The sequence below is a fragment of the Spermophilus citellus genome (genome assembly GCF_964194105.1).
Source record: "Spermophilus citellus genome assembly, chromosome: 2".
In the NCBI taxonomy this organism is placed as follows: Eukaryota; Metazoa; Chordata; class Mammalia; order Rodentia; family Sciuridae; genus Spermophilus; species Spermophilus citellus.
The window spans coordinates 167,148,788-167,171,881 of NC_138183.1; the positions used below are offsets into that span (position 1 = coordinate 167,148,788).

A 23,094-nucleotide genomic window follows, 5' to 3' on the forward strand; every position below is an offset into this window, starting at 1 on the left:
TATTAAAAAATTCTCTCTCTCTCTCTCTCTCTCTCTCTCTCTCTCTTTAAAAAAAAAAAAAGAATGTAGACCACACAGTGAAAATTGTAAGAAACAATGAGCAGAATATTCAAGAAATATGGGATAGCATAAAAAGACCAAATTTAAGAGTTACTGGGATAGAAGAAGGCATAGAGTTCCAAACCAAAGGGATAAACAATATATTCAGTGAAATAATATCAGAAAATTTTTCAAACATGAAGAATGAATTGGAAAACCAAATTCAAGAAGCCTACAGGACACCAAATGTACAAAATCACAACAGATCCACACCAAGGCACATTATAATGAAAATGTCCAACATACAGAATAAAGAGAGAATATTAAAATCCATGAGAGAAAGGAATCAGATTACATATAGGGGGAAACCAACTAGGATAATGGCAGATTTTTCAACCCAGACCCTGAAAACTAGATGATCCTGGAACAACATATATCAAGCTCTGAAAGAAAATGGATTCCAACCAAGTATCTTACATCCAGCAAAATTAAGCTTTAGATTTAATGATGACATAAAAACCTTCCATGATAAACAAAAGTTAGAAGAATTTATAGCTAGAAAACTGGCATTACAAAACATCATTGGCACAATAGTCCATGAAGAGGAAACAAAAAACAATAATGAAAATCAGCCAAGGGAGGTAGTACCCTAAAGGAAAAACTAATCAAAGAAGAAAACAAGTCAAGTTAAATAACAAAAATAAACAAATATGGCTGGGAATACAAACCATGTCTCAATAATAACCCTGAATGTTAATGGCCTAAACTCACCAATCAAAAAATATAAGCTAGCAGATTGGATTTTTTTAAAAAAGACCCAGCAATATGCTGCCTCCAGGAGACTCATCTGATAGGAAAAGACATACACAGACTGAAGGTGAAAGGTTGGGAAAAATCATAGCACTCACATGGACTGTGGAAGCAAGCAGGGGTTTCCATCCTTGTATCAAATAAAGTAGACTTTAAGCCAAAGTTAATCAAAAGGGATAAAGAAGGACATTTCATACTGCTCAAGGAAACCATACACCAACAAGACATAACAATTATAAATATATATGCCCCAAATAATGGAGAAGCTATGTTCACAGACAAATTCTTTTCAATTTCAAGAGCCAAATAGACAACAACACAATAATCCTGAGTGACTTTAACACACCTTTCTCAACACTGTATAGATCTTCCAAACGAAAGTTGAATAAAGAAACTATAGGGCTGGGGTTGTGGCTTAGCGGTAGTATGCTCACCTAGCATGATCGAGGCCCTGGGTTTGACCCTCAGCAACACATATAAATAAAATAAAGGTATTGTATTCAATTTACAACTAAAAAATAAATTATATATTATATAAATATATATATATATATAATTATATATAATATATATTATAATATTTTATTCTTCATCAAGTGAATACACTTTCTTCTCAGCAGCACATGGATCCTTCTCTAAAATAGACCATATACTATGCCACAAAGCAACTCTTAACCAATACAAAAAAGTAGAGATTCTACCCTGCATTTTATCATATCATAATGGAATAAAATTAGAAATAAATGACAAAATAAAAATATATAAATTACTCCAATACCTGGAGACTAAACAATATGCTACTGAATGAACAATGAGTTGCAATAGACATCAAGGAAGAGATTAAAAAATTCTTAGAGGTAAATGAGAACATAGACACAACATATCGAAATCTCTGAGACACTATGAAAGCAGTACTAAGAGGAAAATTCATTGCATGAAGTTAATTCCTTAAAAGAAGAAAAAATCACAAATAAATGTCCTAACATTACATCTCAAAGCCCCATAAAAAGAAGAACAAATAAACACCAAAAGCAGTAGAAGGCAGGAAATAATTAAAATTAGAGCTAAAATCAATGAAATCAAAACAAAAGAAAAAATTGACAAAACAAAAAGCTGGTTCTTTGAAAAAATAAACAAAATTGACAGACCCTTAGCTATGCTAATGAAGAGAAGGAGAGAGAACACTCAAATTACTAACAAATGTGATGAAAAAGGTAACATCACAACAGACACTACAGAAATACAGAGGATAATTAGAAATTATTTTGAAAACTTGTACTCCAATAAAATAGAAGATATTGAAGGCATTGACAAATTTCTTAAGTCATATGATTTGCCCAAATTGAATCAGGATGATATACACAATTTAAACAGACCAATTTCAAGTGATGAAATAGAAGACGCCATCAGAAGCCTACCAACCAAGAAAAGCCCAGGACCAGATGGATACACAGCCAAGTTCTACAAGACCTTTAAAGAAGAACTAATACCAATACTCTTCGATTTATTTCAGGAAATAGAAAAAGAGGCAGCACTTCCAAACTCATTCTATGAGGCCAATATCACCCTGATTCCAAACCCAGGCAAAGACACAACAAAGAAAGAAAACTTTAGACCAATATCTCTAATATACATAGATGCAAAGATTCTCAATAAAATCTTGCAAATCAAATTTAAAAACATATCAAAAAGATAGTGCACCATGATCAAGTGGGATTCATTCCAGGGATGCAAGATTGGTTCAACATATAGAAATCAATAAATGTAATTCATCACATCAATAGACTCAAAGATAAGAATCATATGATCATCTCAATAGACACAGAAAAAGCATTTGACAAAACACAGCACCCCTTCATGTTCAAAATTCTAGAAAAATTAGGGATAACAGGAGCATATCTCAACAATATAAAGGCTATCTACACTAAGCCCCAGGCCAACATCATTCTAAATGGAGAAAAATTGAAGGCATTCCCTCTAAAAACTGGAACAAGACAGGGATGCCCTCTTTCACCACTCTATTTAACATAGTTCTTGAAACACTGGCCAGAACAATTAGACAAATGGAAAAAATTAAAGGGATACACATAGGAAAAGAACAATTTAAATTAGCACTATTTGCTGATGATATGATTCTGTACTTAGAAGACCCAAAAAGTTCCACCAGAAGACTTCTAGAACTAGTAAATGAATTCAGCAAAGTAGCAGGATATAAAATCAACACCCATAAATCAGAGGCATTTCTGTGTATCAGTGACAAATCCTCTGAAAGGGAAATGAGGAAAACAAGTCATTTACAATGGCCTAAAAAAACTTGGGAATAAACTAAAGAAGTGAAAGATCTATATGATGAAAACTATATAACCCTAAAGAAAGAAATCAAAGAAGACCTTAGAAGATGAAAAGATCTCCCTTATTCTTGGATAGGCAGAATTAATATTATCAAAATGACCATACTTCCAAAAGCACTATTCAGATTTAATGCAATTCTGATCAAAATTCCAATGGCATTCCTCATAGAAATAGAAAAAGCAATCATGAAATTCATCAGGAAAAATAAGAGACCCAGAATAACTAAAGCAATCCTTAGCAGGAAGACTGAAGCAGGTAGCATTGCTATACCAGAACTTAAACTATACTACAGAGCAATAATAAGAAAAACAGCATGATATTGGCACCAAAACAGACTGGTAGACCAATGGTACAGAATAGAGGACACAGAGACTAACCCACAAAATTACAATTATCTTATATTAGACAAAGTTGCCAAAAACATGTACTGGAGAAAAGATAGCCTCTTCAACCAATGGTGCTGGGAAAACTGGAAATCCATATACAACAAAATGAAATTAAACCCCAATCTCTCACCATGCACAAAACTCAACTTAAAGTAGATCAAGGACCTAGGAATACACCCAGAGACCCTGCGTCCAACAGAAGAAAAGGTAGGCCCAAATCTCCATTATGTCAGATTAGGCCCCAACTTCCTTAATAAGACTCCTATAGTGCAAGAATTAAAATCAAGAATTAATAAATGGGATGGATTCAAACTAAAAAGCTTCTTATCAGCAAAAGAAACAATCTGTGAGGTGAATGGAGAACGTACATCTTGGGTGCAAATTTTTACCCCTCACACATCAGATTAGAGCACTAATCTCTAGGGTGTATAAAGAACTCAAAAAGCTAAACGCCAGAAAACAAACAAACAAACAAACAAAAAACTCCACAAATAACCCAATCAATAAATGGGCCAAGGACCTTAACATACACTTCTCAGAAGAGGATATACAATCAATCAACAAATATATGAAAAAATGTTCACCATTGCTAGCAATTGGAAAATGCAAATCAAAATCAAAACCACTCTTAAGATTTCATCTCACTCTAGTCAGAATGGCAGCTATTATGAAGACAAACAACAATAAGTGTTGGTGAGGATGTGGGGAAAAAATGCTGGTGGGACTGCAAATTGGTGCAGCCAATATGGAAAGCAGTATGGAGATTCCTTGGAAATCTGAGAATGGAACAACCATTTGACCCAGCTATCCCACTCCTCGGTATAGACCCAAAGGACTTAAAAACAGCATACTACAGGGACACAGCCACATCAATGTTTATAGCAGCACAAATCACAATAGCTAAACTGTGGAACCAACCTAGATGCCCTTCAGTAGATGAATGGATTAAAAAATGTGGCATATATACACAATGGAATATTACTCAGCAATGAAAGAGAATAAAATCATGGCATTTGCAGGTAAATGGATGGAGTTGGAGAAGATGATGCTAAGTGAAGTTAGCCAATCCCCCAAAACAAAACAAAATTTAAAAAAAATGCCGAATGTTTTCTCTGATATAAGGATTCATAGTCGGGTAGAAGGCAGAGCATGGAAGGAATAGATGAACTCTAGACAGGGCAGAGGGGTGGGAGGGAAAAGAAGGGCCAGGGGGTTAGAAATGATGGTGAAATGTGATGGACATCATTATCCAATGTACATGTATAAAGACACAATTTGGTGTGAATATACTTTATATACAACCAGAGATATGAAAAATTTGTGATTTATGTGTAATATTAATTGTAATGCATTCTGCTGTCATATATAAAAAAATCAATAAAAAGAGTTCTATTGGAGATCTTGTAAAAGAATGTGCAAATAAAAAGTTAAAGGGGAAAAATTTCTACAGGAAAAGAGATATTATCATAACACACTACATGCTGTCTTATGAATAGTATTTTCATTGTCATAAGTGCAAAAACACTGATCAATGATCAACAGAAACTTCACTATAACCAAAGTAGGAAAATGGAGGAGGAAGTAAGGTGAATGTTGACTCATCCTCTTCCACAGATAAATGTTAATAGCACTTAACATTGAAAACTCAAGAACTAGCAGCATAAACATGCTATTTAGAAATGTGGAATAAAATATGAGGAGAAAAGGTATACAGACACAATTTAATGCTGTTTGTGTGACTTAAAGAATGAACAGCTGTATGATTGCTGTATGTATATAGGTGACTCTATGACCAATGTGATTCTGCAGTCTGTACAATCAGAAAAATGAGAAATTATACCCCAATTTATTCAAATGTATGAATTGCCAAGATCATTGTAATGTCATGTGTAGCTATTTAAAAAAAAAAAAAGAATGAACAGCTGTTAACAATATATCACCATTTGGCTATTTTCTTGGTTTTGGTAACTCTTCAACTTATAAATCTTGTTCTGAAATATTTTATAGTTAAAAATCACAAAAGAATAACAACAAGAATAATAACATGCATACACACTAGCTTCCAAAATCATTAGAACATAAATCTTGATCATGTGTACCAACTCCCCTGGATCCTTCGCTCTACCAAAGATCAATGAGATGATTTGAAACTAAATCTATCTACATCTATATTGATTTATATATAACTGCATATATATAGTATGTGTATTTATACATAAGCTCTAAAACTATATGTAGTTTGTATATGTAGTTACATGTAGTTATATATAGTTAAATATATACTTTTTAAACTATATATCTTATATACATGTATATATTAAATGAGTAAATACTACTTATGTAACAGGATTTAAAATCATATGAGCATTAAAAACAAGAAAATTATATGTCTACTTAGGGTTTATAGTATGATTTTCAGCTATGTCACAGAAATTTTATTCAGGATACAGATAAGGAAAATTTGGAAAGGACTATGCATTGAGGAGTTAAAATTTGGGAAGAAATTTTTAACAATTGGTAGAGAAAAACAGAAGAACAGGTGAGAGTACATGGTCATCACTAGTGGTGTAGAAGAAAAGAACATGTTGAAACTAATCCAAGGGGACCACACTATCCATATCTTCACCTCTAATGTTAAATTTGGCCTTCGATGTCCTTCATAATCTGGGTCCTCTACAAATTCTTCATTATTCCCATTAGCCATCTCCTCCAGGAGCCCTTTATTCTGTCGACCATGGCCAGAATTCCCAAGGCTGGTTCCTGCTGTTACTTGCTTCCTGTGGCCTCCCCACACCCATACGCCAATCCCATGTGATGGGATTGATTCCTTGTTCTCCAAGATCCACTGCCAGCCCCAATGCCAGTTGTCTGACCCAAATGAGGCCTCTGGGCCATCACCAGCAGTGATCCCCCTGATTTTGGTCCCTCTCAGTCTTCATGAACTGACTGGGCCTCCTTTGCCTCTGTTTTACCTGCCATCAGTGTCTGTGTAAGTCCAAGTTCTCCAGGCTGGCTATAGTCACAGAGGCAGGCAACACAGGAGCAAGTGCTTGATAAATATTTGATTTTTACTTTGTTAATTACACAATATGATCCCTGATTCAACTGTTTTTACAGAATACCTCACTACTAAGATATTTTGGGTTTCTTCAAAAGAGAATCATTTTGCAAACTCTTAGAGAATTTATGAATAGAAAAATTACCAACTTTGCAAGGAGAAAAGTAACTTGGAGGTTCACCGCACCATGAATTCAGTTCAATAGTGAACAATGTGTTTACCAAATAATTACAGACTGTGATTGTGAAATCAAGTCTATTTCATGGAGGGGGGGGGGGAGGCGGGTGGGAAGCAAGTCATGACACACTTCATGGCAAGTGTTCTTTTCTGTTATTAATTAAATGATGATACAAGCCAATTCATGCCACGTCTCACTATTGCTTTTTGAATTCTGTACAAATAGGAACAGGATTTAACTGAAGAGAAAGAGGAATGAAGAGCCTTTTGCCTCTGAGTTTGCTTTTTATAACATTTTCCTCTGCATTTCCTGCAGATCGAGAGGCTGAAAATGAGGAAAACATGCACCTGGCTCAGGTACTATCTCAATAACTGTTTCTAACAGCTATCAGTAAAAATTTCATTTTTATAGCTCTCTCAGTCCTACCAGACTCCAGAAACTTCTTGCAAGAAGGAGGTACTTTTCACTGGTCTAGCTATAAGGACATCAAGGGACTGGGTGAGAGGTGAAGGGTGGGCCAGGGTGGAGGGAGCAGAATTTGCTACAACTTTGAAGTTAGTGAAGGATTAGTGAAAGGAGGGCAGGGGTGGCCCTGCCAGGAGTGGATATCTCCAGAGATGAATTTCAAGACAATCAGGAGGACCCAAAATCTATAACTCAGAGCCCCTATTTGTCCATACATGAAAAATACATTGCTTTAGAGATTTCTCCTAAAAATCAGTCCAGTTAATGGTTATATTTGCTTACATCAAATAAATCAGAAAAAGGGATAATCACCTATCTCTTCTAGAAGTTGTTTTAAAGAAATACCAAAATGAAAGTAACAGCAAAAATATGTAAGCTGTGTCACTCTTTATCAGGTAGAGGTTTAATTCTCTTCTATGGAGGTCTGATCTTTTATGGGCTGTGTGGTTTGGCTGGTTCTAATTACTCATAAATCAACCTGTTCTTGGCATTGAAAGAACAGGGTGACTCTTTTATTTTCTCTTTGCTTCCTTTCTTTCATCTTTTCCTCATTGTTTATTTTCTTATTTTCCTCTCTACTGCCAGAAAGGATTTCAGGCCACGTAGTTTTATCCAGAGATGGAGATTTGCTCTCCGGTAGTCTGTGCCTTTTTCTGTCTTTTTGGTCAGGCATATCTCAACCAGTTCTACTCTCTTGAAATAGAAGGGAGTCATCTTGTTCAAAGCAAGAACAGGAGTCTCCTAGATGGCAAAATTCGTGAAATGCAAGCATTTTTTGGATTGACGGTGACTGGAAAGCTGGACTCACGCACTCTTGAGATCATGAAGACACCCAGGTGTGGGGTGCCCGATGTGGGTCAGTATGGCTACACTCTCCCTGGATGGAGAAATCACAACCTCACATACAGGTAATGCTTCTGCCAACGTTAACTCCACCTGATCAAAAGGAAGATGAATATAACCTCTGAGAAACAATAATAATAATCCTTTATGTTATTGAGCACCCCCACATGCTGCCACTTAGAGGTCATGTATTCCATCCTCCTGACAAGCCTACTGATATAAGCACTGCTGTTACTGCCACCTTACACAGAGAGAAACCAAAACAAAAGGTTATAGACCATACCCAGGGTTACATAGGAGATGGGCTCCAGCAAATATATTCTAACCTCTAGGCTCTGCCATCTGTGGGAGCTCAGGACCAGAAGCCCTGCCATCTGACTGCAGATGCCTGGGGCATGGATGAGTATATGCACAGAGCAAAAGCACTCATGTTAGAGATGTGCGTGCGTGTGTGTGTGTGTGTGTGTGTGTGTGCATGTGTGTGTGTGTGTGTGTGTGCATGTGTGTGTGTGTGTGTGTGTATGTGTGTGTTAGAGCTGACAAATCTCTCTTGGCTCCCAGTGTAAACATGTGGTTTGCCCTAGGAGACTTCAAAGAATAGGGGGCAAGCTCATTGCCAGAAAGAGGATGGTGCGTGTCCCCAATCTTAGAAAGAGGCAGTGACCTTGACTACCACTCTGGAACCTTTCTGATAGTTCTTCCTTCATCTTACTGAGTCTTAGGTCTTGAGATAAAAAGTGGGTTTAGCAAGACAGGAAATATAAACAAGTGAAAAATATTTTCCAGAGTGGAAAATATTGTGGCCCTTCACTAAGAGTCTTAAAATAAAATTGAATTGCATATACATTCAAGAAAATAAGTCTCAATTCTTTTAAAAACATATCTATAATAATTTATATACATAAGTAAATGCATGAATAAAATTAATGCTGTCCCACTGAGGGGTGATCTTAGGGAAGTCATTTAATCTCTTTGCGGTCCCTATGTTAAAGTATTATAATACTACATCATTCATAGGGAAGCAGAAAGAATTGACTTAAATAGCATAAGGGAAAGTATTTCGTTTAAATAAAATAGATTACAAGTGTAAGATAACAGCACCACACCAAAAATAACTGCAGCTCAAGATTGGTAAACCAGAAATGTATAACCAGCAATTTCTAAATTTTGTTAATTTTCAAGAATAATGAACTACACTCCAGATATGGAAAAAGTTGATGTGGATGAGGCCATCCAAAAAGCTTTAGAGGTATGGAGCAAGGTTACTCCGCTAACATTCACCAGGATATCCAAGGGGATTGCAGACATCATGATTGCCTTTAGGAGAAGAGGTAAGGCTTTCCACAGAGAACAGTGTAGCCCTTTTCATCTCAGGTGAGCAGGCTGACCTGTTTCTCTCATGAATCGTATCTCTCTCAGTGCACGGTCGGTGTCCTCGCTATTTTGATGGCCCCTTGGGAGTTCTTGGCCATGCCTTTCCACCTGGCCTGGGTCTGGGTGGCGACACTCACTTTGATGAGGATGAAAACTGGACAACCAAGGACACATCAGGTGAGTCTAATTTTCTTTATGAACAAAGTCATATTATTCTAAAGAATATCTCAAAAGAAGAACATTGCAACGAGTTCCTTTTACCTATAAACTTCCCATTTCCCCACAATTTTCCACCTTCCAGGATGACATTGATGAAAGTGCTCAGTATCTATTCAGACAATGGTGCTTGTGTAGCTCAAAGCCTTGTCCACACAACACCCTCATAAAGTTGCTAGTCCTGCCATGATCATTCTGCATCATTCACACACTCATTCATAAATTCACAATGCCTGAGGGTCCACCATGTGTCTAAAACTATGTCAAGTGATGTGTGGGCCACACAGTTGCACTAGAAATTTCCCAGCCCTTCAGTGGGTTTTGATCCTATATGACGTGTGAGGTCTGTACCCACACACACACCATACAAGGCAGAATACGTTACGTGTTGTGTCAATGGTAGAAGTCATCTACTGCTTGAAGACTGAAAGAAAACTCTAGGGAAGTGATAATTTTGAGCTTATGATTAAAGAATAATGTGTGGTTTCATGGCCCATAGAGGATCTATTTAAAAGAATGAACATGTTATCATTCAAAGGAATTAGACCCTGGTTTTTATACCAAGTAAGTTGATTTTTTTTCATGGGCTTCACTGGCCTAGAGATATTTTATTACTTTTCAAGCAAAAATCAGACATTTACTACAATAACAATGAGTGCATTTTAAAACAGAGCTGGCTCAGTAGATTGTCTGGTTCTCTCCATTCTTTTTTTCCCTATCATTGAACCAACAATCTCTGTCCCAGTGTCTGGCTTCAGGGTCCCAGAGAAGTACAGGTTGTAGCTCTCCTGACAGGCAGCATGCAAGGCTTCAGTTCATTCCTGACCAAGGGACTCCAGACAGTCAGTTCTATACTCTGCAAAAATGAAAGCCTCCACACAGAACAGTCCATGGTCACACACTGCTGAGTTGGAGCATGTGAAAAAATTGTTTTTAGAAGTGCTATGAGAAGAACAGAGGTCTATTATGGCTGAGCTTGAGGCAGCAGGGGAAATCTGGGGCTGTTGCTGCCATTACCACAGGAGTTAGCATCACAAGAAGGGAATAAAGGAGAAATATGTTCATGTAAACAAGTAAATCATGGAGGGCTACGTGAAGATACTTGGTCTTAACCTATAGCCAGTGGAGAACCTCTGAAGAATATAAGTAGAAGCAATGTGATCACATATAGTAAAGCTGAGCAGCACACAAAAACTGCTGACTTCACTTTTATTTATTTATTTTTATAATACCATCCATTTCTCAGTCTCCAGTTCAAGTCTTTTACCTATTCTGGGTCAAATTTCCCTGTGATGTTATGAGTGCCAATTATTAGTATTGAAATACTTCCCAGATATAAATGATGGTGCCTAGATTGTAAAATAATTATTGTGCAGTAAGAATTTTCTTCATTCTTCTCTAATCTCAGATGCAACCATTCTCCTTTTGATCCACTCATGTATTCACATTTTCTATTTTATTAAGGGTTCAACTTGTTTCTCGTGGCTGCTCATGAATTTGGTCACTCCTTAGGGCTCTCTCACTCCAATGATCAAACAGCCTTGATGTTCCCGAATTATGTCTCCATGGATCCCAGCAAATACCCACTGTCTCAGGATGATATCAATGGAATTCAATCCATCTATGGTGAGCAAAATTATAAATCTGAATGTATGGGAACTAAATAGGAAGCTCCAGAAAGGAAGTTGAGAAAAAGGCTTCTTGAAATATTATGAAGCAAAATTCACTTAGGTAAGGTCCTTGTGTAGGCCTATTTCCTCATGCCTTCTTAATTTAGTGTGGTATTTCTTTTCTCATCAAAGGAGGTCTACCTAAGGCACCTGCCAAACCACGGAGGCCCATGGTACCTCATGCCTGTGACCCTGGCTTGACTTTTGATGCTATCACCACCTTCCGCAGAGAAGTAATGTTCTTTAAAGGCAGGTAAACCCATTCCCTTAAACACTTCAACTTCTTACAAGAAATTTCTTTCCAAGGGATCTGGGGATAAAGTGGGAGTCATGGGGATGAGAAAATACTTTACATTTTATGACCATCTATACTGTTGGAATGTTTTACCATGTGCATTTATCATATACGTATTTGATACATTAATTTTAATTATTTAAATTCAAATTTTTGAATTACCATAATATAAGGAAATGAAGTCCAGTCTAGTCTCAGTGACTTCTTGGCCAAAATACTAAAACTTATCACAATGGTATGTGGGAAACCAACTCTTACCTGATTTAAGGAATCTATTGCTAAATTGTCAAGAATTTTGTAAACCAATTCACATAATATTGGTAGCTTAAAATGGCTTTAGCTGGAGTGATCACACTTTGGAAAGCAGCAAATGTTAAAATTCAGGACTTTTCTTACCTGGAGAGCCAGTTGTTAGACATGGGTCTGCATACCACTGACCATTTCTTAATGTTGCATCAAAAAAATGTTAGTTATAGTAGGAAATCTCTTCTCTAACTATATGTGATTTATTGGACCTAATTGTAGCACTGGGTGTCAATTACATATTCCATGATCACATTTTCAGAGAAAAGTATCAGGACATATTTCATTTGATAAGGATATACAGGCAAAAAGAAAGATTCTTTAAGATTGGACTCCAGCACTGTTATTACATGCCATCATTACCATGCTCTGACCACCAGAGGCTGAGAGACTACCTGTTATGGATATTGGAGAGGAATTGCTATGAGGGGAAGGGAGTATCATTCATAGATTCAGGATCTTACAGCCATAGGGAAACTCTGAGGAAATATTTTGGCATGCCAATAATAATATCTCTTCATTCCAGAAAACACTAGCATAGAGAAATTCCTCCTAGGATGCTTGATGTTGGCTTAGAATGCTGGGTGCTGCTGCAAAAAATGAGAGCATTCAATTATTTCTAGGATTACCATGGGTAGTTTGCCTCTCTAAGTACCTAAGACTGTGGATGCAAAGGTATATCCTGATTTTTGTGGTCCAAAGGGTAGAACTAAACTCACAACCACCTAAATTTTCTGGGGGAAATTGTGCTAATTCCCTAAATTATTTGTATAAGATACCAACCAATTAGATAAAAGACAAGACTAGGATTGTAATATTTCCATGAACACAGATTCAGAGGCTTATATGTGTGAAGTGTTTCTTGTTCAACACAGGCACTTATGGAGGATCTATTACGATATCGCCAATGTTGAGTTTGAATTAATTGCTTCGTTTTGGCCATCATTACCAGCTGATCTTCAAGCTGCATATGAGAATCCCAAAGATAAGATTCTGGTTTTTAAAGGTAAACTTGTCCATTGTGATTCCTCTTGTCCCTCTGGATGCCTAAACTAGACAGTGGGCATTTTGGTGTAAGAAATATAATCTTCCTGCATAAGCCAAATGGACAGGGCTCCTGCACTAATATGAGGTTCCTGCCAAAAGGGCCAACCATCCAGGGATTCTCTGAAGCTGTGCAGATAAACACCATCCCAATTGCACAGGGACTAAAAGAAACCTGTGTGATTAAAAAAAAAAGTTTATCCATTAATTCATCTCTCTTTTATGTTTCTTTTTTGTAAGGTTGTCAGATTTGGCAAATTAAAATCTGGGATGCTATGAAATTCAAATAAACAACAAATATATGTATACCCCCTGCAATATTTTAGATATGCCAGAACTTAGACACTGTTTATTTGAAATTCAAATTTAGCTGGCATCTTCCATTTAATCCATCAATCTTAGTTTTAACCTGGGCTTCATCAGATTATTACCCTTTGAGAGTATGTGGGGTTTAACATTTAGGAGAACATATCCAAACACTCTTGATTGTTTTGATAGAATTGATTAAAAGCCATCAATACAGTGAAGCCAGTTGATAAAAATATACAATACAATATATGCAGCTAACCAGTGGTAAGAAGAAATAGACATGAGATTACCGAAGCTGAGAGGAACTAGGCATTTAGTGATTTTCAAGCTTCTTAAGACACCTACTTATCTCTTTAGGAAACAGATCAGAAGATAATCACTTTCTCTGTTCCTAGATAAAAACTTCTGGGCAATCAGAGGATATGCTGTCTTGCCAGATTATCCCAAGTCCATTCATACACTTGGCTTTCCAAGACATGTGAAGAAAATTGATGCAGCGGTCTGTGACCAAAGCACCAAAAAAACCTACTTCTTTGTGGGCATTTGGTGCTGGAGGTAAGTTCACAGACAATTGACCCTTTCCTTTTATTATGGATAACAGTGTCCACAATAGCATCACTTTGACCCAGACAAAAATAAAATGAATCTAGTCTTTTTTAAGTGAATTATGTTGAAGGCAATCTCTGGTCAATGACATTTACCAAAGTAAAAGATGTTTTAATGAGTTCAACAGTCTTTCTCCAACTTAAAAAATAAACATAAGGTAAAATGATAAAGCTGTTGATGTTAACCAAATTGCCAATGACACAAAGATATCCAGTCAAAATCTAGGATGGCTCCAAGCTGAGCCCCCAGTTTAATTTAACAATTGCTCAGAATAGCACCAGTCTGACAAATGATGTGGTCTTTTTCCCCTGATCAGTTTTTATTTTCAAGATACTATAAACATAGTATTAACCAAACATGATCTTGGCCATATTTTTATTATTAATCCCACTAGTTTCCTTCTATCAGACCTACTGTTCACCCATATCTCTGCTTGACTCTAAATTGGGTATTAAGAGAATTAAGCTCCCCAAAAATCCAGTAGAAAACTTTCAAATTCATTTATGCAGGTACGATGAGATGACCCAAACCATGGACAGAGGGTACCCACAGAGAGTGGTAAAACATTTTCCAGGAGTTGGTCTCCGTATTGGTGCTGCTTTCCAGCGTAATGGTAAACTTTGACGCCTAAACTATCAGCATACTTGGGAGATTGTATTGACTATAAAAGAAGGCAGCACAATATCTTACACATTTTTATTTTGGTGTAATTTTACTATTCTTTAAGTACATACATGAAATAATAAACATCAACCATATAGACATTGTATCACAGAGTCAGTAAGTGCTGAACTTCTCTCAAATACATGTAAAAAAGTACCAAAATTAGTTTTACTCATCATTGAGAGATATTCCCCAAAGTATGAAAACTAACTAAGCACACAAGCTGAACAATGATTCTTGGATTCATGTATGTAGTTTAAGGTACAAAACTTGGAGTTCCTGGGTGAAAATACAAATTTCACATATCTGATAGAACTGAGGTGAGACTCAGGAATCTATAATTTTAAAAGAAATTCGGGCAATTTAGTGTGCACAGTCCAGCTACTATATTTTCAAAGACAATGGCCTAGACCATGGGGTAATCAGAAGTCTTCAAGTGACACAATCTGTTATTACAATGACATCTAGCACAGAACTCAAAACCTAAAACAGATAAAAGTGTAATAGCTTTAATAAAATGGGAATGTAATTCCCAAAGCCAAACACACAGGGGTCTTCTCCTCCTCACAGGGATATTTTATTGAAACCTAGTTTGAGAACTCCTGGCATAGACCACAGTCTGGCCATAAAGGTAATAAGTCCCTTGAAACTTAAGCTTTATACCTTGGCTTCCCCCTCAGGAAAATAAAAATAATAGGATTTTTCACATGACAGAAGAAAAGTAAATCGTATCTATATACTTCCTCAAGTTTCTTTGTTCTTTATGTTATTCAATTCTATATTCATAAGATTTAAAACTATGGAAACATTACACAGTTATGCAAGATAACTCATCACAATTCTCTTTCTCTAGGGTTCTTCTATTTCTTCCGTGGATCAAAGCAATTTGAATATGACATTAAAGCAAAGAACACAACCCGGATAATGAGACCCAATACTTGGTTCAAGTGCAAAGAACCATTAGACTCATCATTTGATATTAGTATCAAGGAGCAAGCACATTCAGGAGGAGTAAAGATATCATATGATAAAAGATTAAGCTTGCTTATTTTCATTATTGTTCATCTGCTGAGAAAAATATATAATTATTGATAAATTCATATACTTCAAATAAACCTCAAGAAATCTCTTAATCAGAATTATGCCTAAATGGAGAACAGAATCATTCTTTAACATCAAGTTACCAATCCCAGTTCTAAATGCTTATTGGTTTGAGATCCAACAAACATCTTGAGCTACCTGATTCTTTTAAGAGGACATTATTAGGTAAAACAAAATTTCTGACTCAACTTCAGTATATTTTATGCTTTGTGGATGTGAAAAAGTAAGATGTTTTTTATAACTAAATACTAAAGGCATTTATTAAACCATTTTGTAGCATTCTATTTTGTCTAGTCCTTTGGTATTTGAGAGACCCAATAACTGCACCCCTCATCCCTATGCATGTTCTGAATTCACCAATCAAATAAGTTATTCCACCTCCCAAAGAAAAGGATAAGAAATTGGACAGACACAGGATGTGTTACAGTAGAGACAATTCCCCAAAAATTAAGGAACTAGGAAGAGTAGGATAGAAATGTTCCCCCTCATTTCACAAACATTGACCATTTAATTATTCTTTAGATAGAATAAAATCAAGTTTTGCACACACTCATCTCATATACAAAAAATGTAAGGATCTCTCCCATGTGTTTAAAATCTATGGGTATCCCCTGAGCCTGTGGATAGAGTTTCTGTCTTCTTTTTCCACCATGTATTCATTGAGTTTCTAAATTCTTGTAATAAAGTTTTACATTTATAACCTCCATGCTAATCAGTTAGCAAAACTCTTCATACAGTTTCTCACTCAGAAGATGGGAGATTGTCCATTGAACTTAATTCTGACAGGGTAACATATTGAGTGTGTGTTAACTGGTAGAAAATAAGTATGGAAAATCTCATGAACAATGAGCATAACTGACACTTGTTGATCCCTTCTGGTTCTCCTAAGAGCATGTAATCAGGTCTTTAATAAAAAGAAACAGCTTTAAAAACAAGCATGAACAAGACTACACCAACAAGTGTTATTCACTTTGGAGATTTGAGCAGTTGAGGCGGAACAGAAATCAATTCACACAGAGATTATCTATTTCAATTTTTCTTGTCTGAGGACAAAGAGAGAAATATATCATGATCTTTCTATTATTTTTTATGGGTGAGATCTCTCAAAACACTCACCTGAATGAAACATTTGTCTCACAGAAGATTAAGGTGAGTTTCTTTGGTCTTGAAGTTATTTGAAACACACAACATATTTTCAGGTAGACATTCAGTCCCTTGATTGTGTTCAGGAAGAATGGTAATTAAAAAAATATTTTTGCCAGGTGCAATGGCACATACCTACAATCCCAGAAGCTTGGGAGGCAGGAGGATCACCAGTTCAAAGCCAGCCTCAGCAACTTAGCAAGGCCATGTCACAAAATAAAACACAAAAGGGGCTGGGGAAGTTCAATCCCTAGTACAAATTATATATATATCTCGCATATACAAATCTCCTGGTACATATTTCACATACTTAAATTGGTCACAATATCCTGAATTTTAATTCTATATTCACTTATTATCCAGAAATCTATCTGTAGTCATAGGGAAATCAAAATCCAGTTGTTACTTTGAGAAATCCCTTAGCTTTCAGTCTCTAGGACAGATCAAGAAAATATAAACAATAGTTAACAATGAATGTAGACCTTCTTAAAGTGAAAATTTTCCAAAACAGAGAAATATTTCTGTCTGATCCATATGTGTAGTTTTTCAGAGTGTTTTTTGCTTAATTAGTAATAAAGCCAGATTTTATTTTAATCTTAAGATTTAATACTTTATTTTTGCCCATTTTTAGACTATAGTGTTCAATTCTATTAGTAATAAATAATGCAAGTATTTATTGTCAAAATTGCTTTATTCTTCCAGTTTTTTAATTTTTATTTTTCTGACAGTTCAGAGTTTCAAATTTTCTGAACTGTTATTTTTAAAAGTTAGTTGCAAAATGGCATCAGGTAGGGGCATTTCAACTGGACAAATTCAGAAAGATGGATGGAAATTGCCAGAGTCTAAAATCATTCAGGAAATACCGTATGGATTCAAAAGAATCACATTTGAAAATAAATCATAAATTATAGGGTTATCCAAATGAATGCAATCTTATCAGTCATGATATGACAAATACCTGAGACAAGCTCCAATCAAGAGGGCATCTTGTTATTTTTTCACGTAACAATTAACTTGGTATTAAACTGTGGCTCGGCCTCATCTATTCAGCAGATACTCACTCATTTTCCACTAGAAGTCAGATGCACTGTCTGTTGAGACATATTTGTTCATTCAGCAAACATTTCCTGAATGCCAGGCAGGGCTTCAGGGGCTGTGGATGCAGCAGTGAACAAAACAGCAAAGCCCTGCCTTGGTGGATATGACATTCTACTCGAGCAGAGAAACCACAGATAAACAACAATTTCCAAATATGTCAAAGATGAGACCTGCTCTGAGGAAAAACAGAGCAGACTGTGCCAGTGCCCAGCTTGTCTGCCCTCTGCTGAGAGCTGGGTGGTGGGTACTACCCCCTGCAGGCTGAGCGCAGTCCTTCCGGGAGTTCATCTAAGGGGAGGGGTGGAGGGAGACTGGAGGGCTGCAGGAAGGGAGCAGCCAGGTGGCTCCCTCCCCCTCCCTTGGCAGCATCTGTACTAGGCCTGTGTCTCCCATTCCGTAGCTTCTGCCACAACCACTGTGGTCTCTGCTCACACCAGGTTATCCAGGACTCCCTCCTTCCTCCCTGAGAGCAGGAGGCTTGTGGATTCCTGCTGGGTCCCCCTGCTCCAAATACTAAGAGTGATTTTTGTTTTCCTGGTTGACACTTGTCTGATACTTAGGGGAAGGGAACACAGAGAGGAGAGAGTAAAAAACTGTGTGTCCTAGAATGAATTAGAAACACACATGGTGAAGACCTGAGACCTAAATATGAAAGAAGTGAGCCAGGAAACCGTATCTGAAGACAAGAGTGCTCCAGGGAGGTGCCAGTAAGTGCAAAGGTCCTGAGGTGGGAATGTGCTGTACTTAGCTGAAGAACAGTGAAGAAACTCCTGTGGCTGAGAGAAATTGAGGGAGGCACAGAGTAAGGAGGATGGCGGTGAAGTAGGAGAGGTGTCAGTGACAGACAAATTATGTCAGGCCTTAAAGGCCATTTTACAGACTTTGGATTCTGGAGAGATTTAATCTGAAACATTAGTATTTGACTTGTATTTTGGGGTAAGAGGGCTGTCTGCTCTGAGATCAACACACCAGAGTAATAAAGTTTAAAAAAAAAAAAAAAAAAGAGAGATCCATTAGGAGGCTACCACAACAATCCAGGCAGTAGATGGTGAAGCAGTTAGAAATAGTCTTGAGCATATTTTGAAGGGAGGGATGATGGATTTCTTAAAGCATTATATGTGTTCTGTGATCTAAAGGGGAGAGTCAGCTGTAACCCAACTTTCTGTTCTGAAAACGTAGAAGAAAGAAGTGTGCATTCGCTGAGTTGCATTCCCTGGGAGGTGAATAACTGTGACAAGAAAATCAAGATGTCCAGTAGGCAGTTGGATGTATATGTCTTCCCTGCAGAGAAGAAGCTGGGTATGGAGATAGAAATTTGAGAGGGGGCCAGGTGCAGTGGTGCATGACTGTAATCCCAGCTGTTCCAGAGGCCGAGGCAGCAGGATCACAAGTTCAAAGCCAGCCTCAGCATCTTAGGGAGACCATGAGCAACTTAGTGAGACCCTGTCTCAAAATAAAATATAAAATGTTTAGGGATGTGGCTCAGTAGTTCAACCCCTGGGAAAGAAACGAAGGAAGGGGGGCAGGGAATGGAAGGGAAATGAAAGAAAAAGAAAAGGAAAGGAAGGAAGAGATTTGAGAGTTATCATTATGTAGAAACATGGAACATGGGATTGGAATAGGTTACCTAGGTGGTGACCCAGATAGACAAGAAGAAATTGAGAACTGATTAAACTTTGTTGTACCTTTTTTTTAAAATCTCCACAGCAATCTCTTTTATGCATGTGGGTACATTCTTCTGATTGAGTGTTCATTCTCTGCCATGTGTCACTGAGCTCCCTACTTCACCCTGCATAACTTACCGGGGCATGGAGTCTCCAGCCCAGAACATGGGCATATTCTGCAGGAGGAATGGAGGGGCACTCTATCTTGCCCTCTACTCACCACCACAACCACCACCACTCATAACCAAACAAAGACCCCTTCCACACATTTATCCTTTTACCTCTGACAACCTGATTCTCCTGTTCACCCTTCAACCTGTAGCTATTCCCAGCAGGGTCCATCACAATGTGCTTACGGGTTGTGCTGCAATGTATTTCACCAAAGTTCTGATTTCACAATTACTGTGGTTTATTTTCTCAATGTGTGTAGAGTAAAAAGAAGAAACACAATGCATTCCCCATTAAGCAATCCTACAAAACAGCAAGGGACAACTGATGGTAACCTAGGTTATGCTGGACCCAGTGGCACCTGCATCGGGTCCTGCAGGCATTTTTGCAAACTGAAATTGTCAGAAAGTCTCAGAGGAACCCAGCTATGCCTCAACTCCCCACCCTCTCAGCCTGAGAATCCCCAATTCACAATAAAAAGAATAAGTAAAATAATTGACTTGCAAGTTGTTTATATAGAGCGAGATTATGCAAATAGCCTAGTGACAATCTAAATTTTTATTTCACTGTTTTCATGCCCATGACCTTATCTGTTTCTGAAGATAACCCTTAATGGAAGGAAACACAGTAGATAATAGATCCATTTTATTACTTACAGAGAAGAAAACTAGGATACACACTAACTGAAAACAAAGATGGAATTTATAATTTGGCAAACGTTTCTGTGTTCTTTTTACTACAATTCTTTCATATATGACAATCTTTGTCTTCCATCCTGTGTTTTTGTGGTTGAGGACTATTTGTTTTAGCCTTCACAACCCTCTTTTTAAATGTAGGGATCATGAATTAAGAATCTTTTATTCAGTGTAGAGTCTAATACCAAGGGGACCTCAGAAATGCATGTTGGATTGAGATTAAGAGTCTTGTGGTGACACCTCCAGGGTCTTGTTTGGGCCTTCAGTTCCCTGGATTTATTTATTTAGGTACTGGGCATTGAACTCAGGGGCACTGAATCACTGAGCCACATCCCCAGCCCTTTTTTTGCATTTTATTAGAGACAGAGTCTTGCTGAGTTGCTTAGGGCCTCACTAAATTGCTGAGGCTGGCTTTGAACTCACGATTCTCCTGCCTCAGCCTCCTGAGCTGCTGGGACTACAGGCATGTGCCACCATGCCCGGCAATTCCCTGAATTTATTCCATAAGACACAAACCTAAGGTATCAATGATTTGGGGAGTATTAAAATACAACTCACTGAATGATAGAATCCAGAGAATATTCACAGGCTGGAGGTGGAGCTCAGCAGTACAGTGCTTGCCTAAAAAACATGGGGCCCTGGGTTCAATTCTAGGCTCTGCAAGAAAAACAAAACATTCAGTCATTTTAAAACTTTATACCCAAACACGTAACTGCCAAAGGCACTCCAAGGACTGTAAGACACTGGGAGCAGGTCCTAGTGGGAGCAGGTGTTCACAAAATACAGAGCCGCTGCTTCCTTAGGAGTTCACATCATAGTGCCCAAGTCTCTAATGTTCGATTTCCTGTGGCGGCTGCAGCCCAATGCTGCCATCTAGTGGACTGGGCCAACCCTGATCCTCTCCTGTAGGCACCACCTCCAAGGGGCCTTTCTGCTGCTGTCCTCTCTTACTGAGAGGGAGCTATCCTGCTCCTTGATTGCAGGCTGTTGATCCTAGGTTTGGATTGCTGGGTCCCCCTTTTCTTATCCTACGTTTAAATTCCTCATGGCTTTCACCTCATTGTGGGAGTACCTTGATCTTAGTTCTTTGCTTCATTGCCCTGAATGAGAGAACCTGAAAACAATGATTGACTGATGTTGCTGCACTTCTAACACCTGGCCTAATGCCTTGGACCTTCTCCTGTAGATATCTGAACTCTCCCCTCTTTGGAGAAAGGTGTAAGAGTTGAGCTGTTCTAACTGAGCTCCAGTGCCTTTACAAAAGAAAATCATTCATGCTTTGAATAGCTGTGAAGAAAGGGCCATATTTTCTCTCTGCATTTTACTATTTGTTTCTTCCAGCAGTAATTCTCAAGCCTGGATATACAATAATAGGGGAAGATTTTTAAATTACCAATAATTGGGCTCCTCCACTCTAGACCAATTAAATCATAATATCAGGAGAGTGGAGCCTGAAATTCCTAACAAGTTCCCAAGTGCTATCGTTTGGATCGTAAATGACCCCCCAAAGGCCCATGTGTTAAAGGATTGACCCTCAGATGGTGCTATTGAGAGACAGTAGAACCTTGAAGAGGTGGAGTCTAGCAGAAGGAAGTTTGCCACTGAGGGCATGCCCTTGGAGGGGCAGGGGACCCAAAACCCTCCTTTCTCTGTTTGTTTCCTAGTTGTCATGAGGCATGCAGCTTTGCTTTTCTGCCATTAGCTCCAGTCATGCTGTATTGACTGGCCACAGGCCCAACAGCAACAGAGTCAGCGCACCATGTCCTGAAACCATGAGCCAAAGTAAGCCTTTCTTCCTTATGAACTGCCTTTTTAAGGTATTTGTCACAGCAGTGAGAAGCACACCAGGCTATGCTGACGCTGCAGTTCAGGAGAGTACACTTGGCCACTGTAATTTGTACCGCCCCACCCTCATTTATTTTTGTCCTTCTCATTCTATTGTGGCTACAATAGTGAAGATCTGGAAACACCGACAGAAAACCAAAGAAAATAGGTGAGAAGACCTTAGTCCTATGACCATTCTTGGGTCTGATTCCGTAAATTTAACTTCCAGATTTAGATGAAGGCAGCTAGCTCCCACCTGTGCAGTCTCCTCTAACTGTCCCAATATCTGTGCCACTCGTTCATCAACTAGAAGCCAGCCTCACATTCACTTGGGCTTCTTAATAAGCAGCCACTCCATCTTTAAGAAAATAAGCAACTCCCTTAGCTGGTGCTGAGGACTTGGAATTCTAGCATGACTGATTAAAGCCAGTTGTGAAATATTTTTCCCAGAAAAGAGCACCACCACCTGAACTCTGAAGGCTCAGGAGTCTGCCTGGAGCATATGGACCCTCGTTAAATCAACTGACAAACTACTTCAAAAGCGAATATGCTCATGAGAATAATCTGAGATCCGACAGCATCTTTCTGTCTGTCATGATGCTTGATGTGACTAGATGGTCAGGAGAATGGGAAGTGCCTGTTTGTGAGACAATTCCTGATTTATTCTTCTTGCCCAGGGAGGGCTGCCATTAATGACTTTCTCTTTTTTTTGCCCCTTTGGTTCTGAGTGAAGCAAGGAGAGGACAGAGTAATTTCTCAGTGCTTATGAAAGCCCAGGACAGCAGGTATA

General features: G+C 37.9%; 1 protein-coding gene across 1 annotated transcript; it reads left to right on the top strand.

The window, feature by feature from the left end:
* Positions 1-7,077: 7,077 nt before the first annotated feature.
* MMP27 (matrix metallopeptidase 27) lies at positions 7,078-15,703 on the top strand (the record flags this gene model as incomplete). The annotated part of the gene is made up of 10 exons (XM_081280305.1): positions 7,078-7,179; positions 7,958-8,196; positions 9,314-9,462; positions 9,551-9,682; positions 11,186-11,347; positions 11,524-11,644; positions 12,865-12,995; positions 13,738-13,897; positions 14,458-14,561; positions 15,465-15,703. The coding sequence occupies 10 exons, from the start codon at positions 7,078-7,080 to the stop codon at positions 15,701-15,703; spliced, it is 1,539 nt and encodes a 512-aa protein (XP_081136431.1).
* Positions 15,704-23,094: the final 7,391 nt, after the last annotated feature.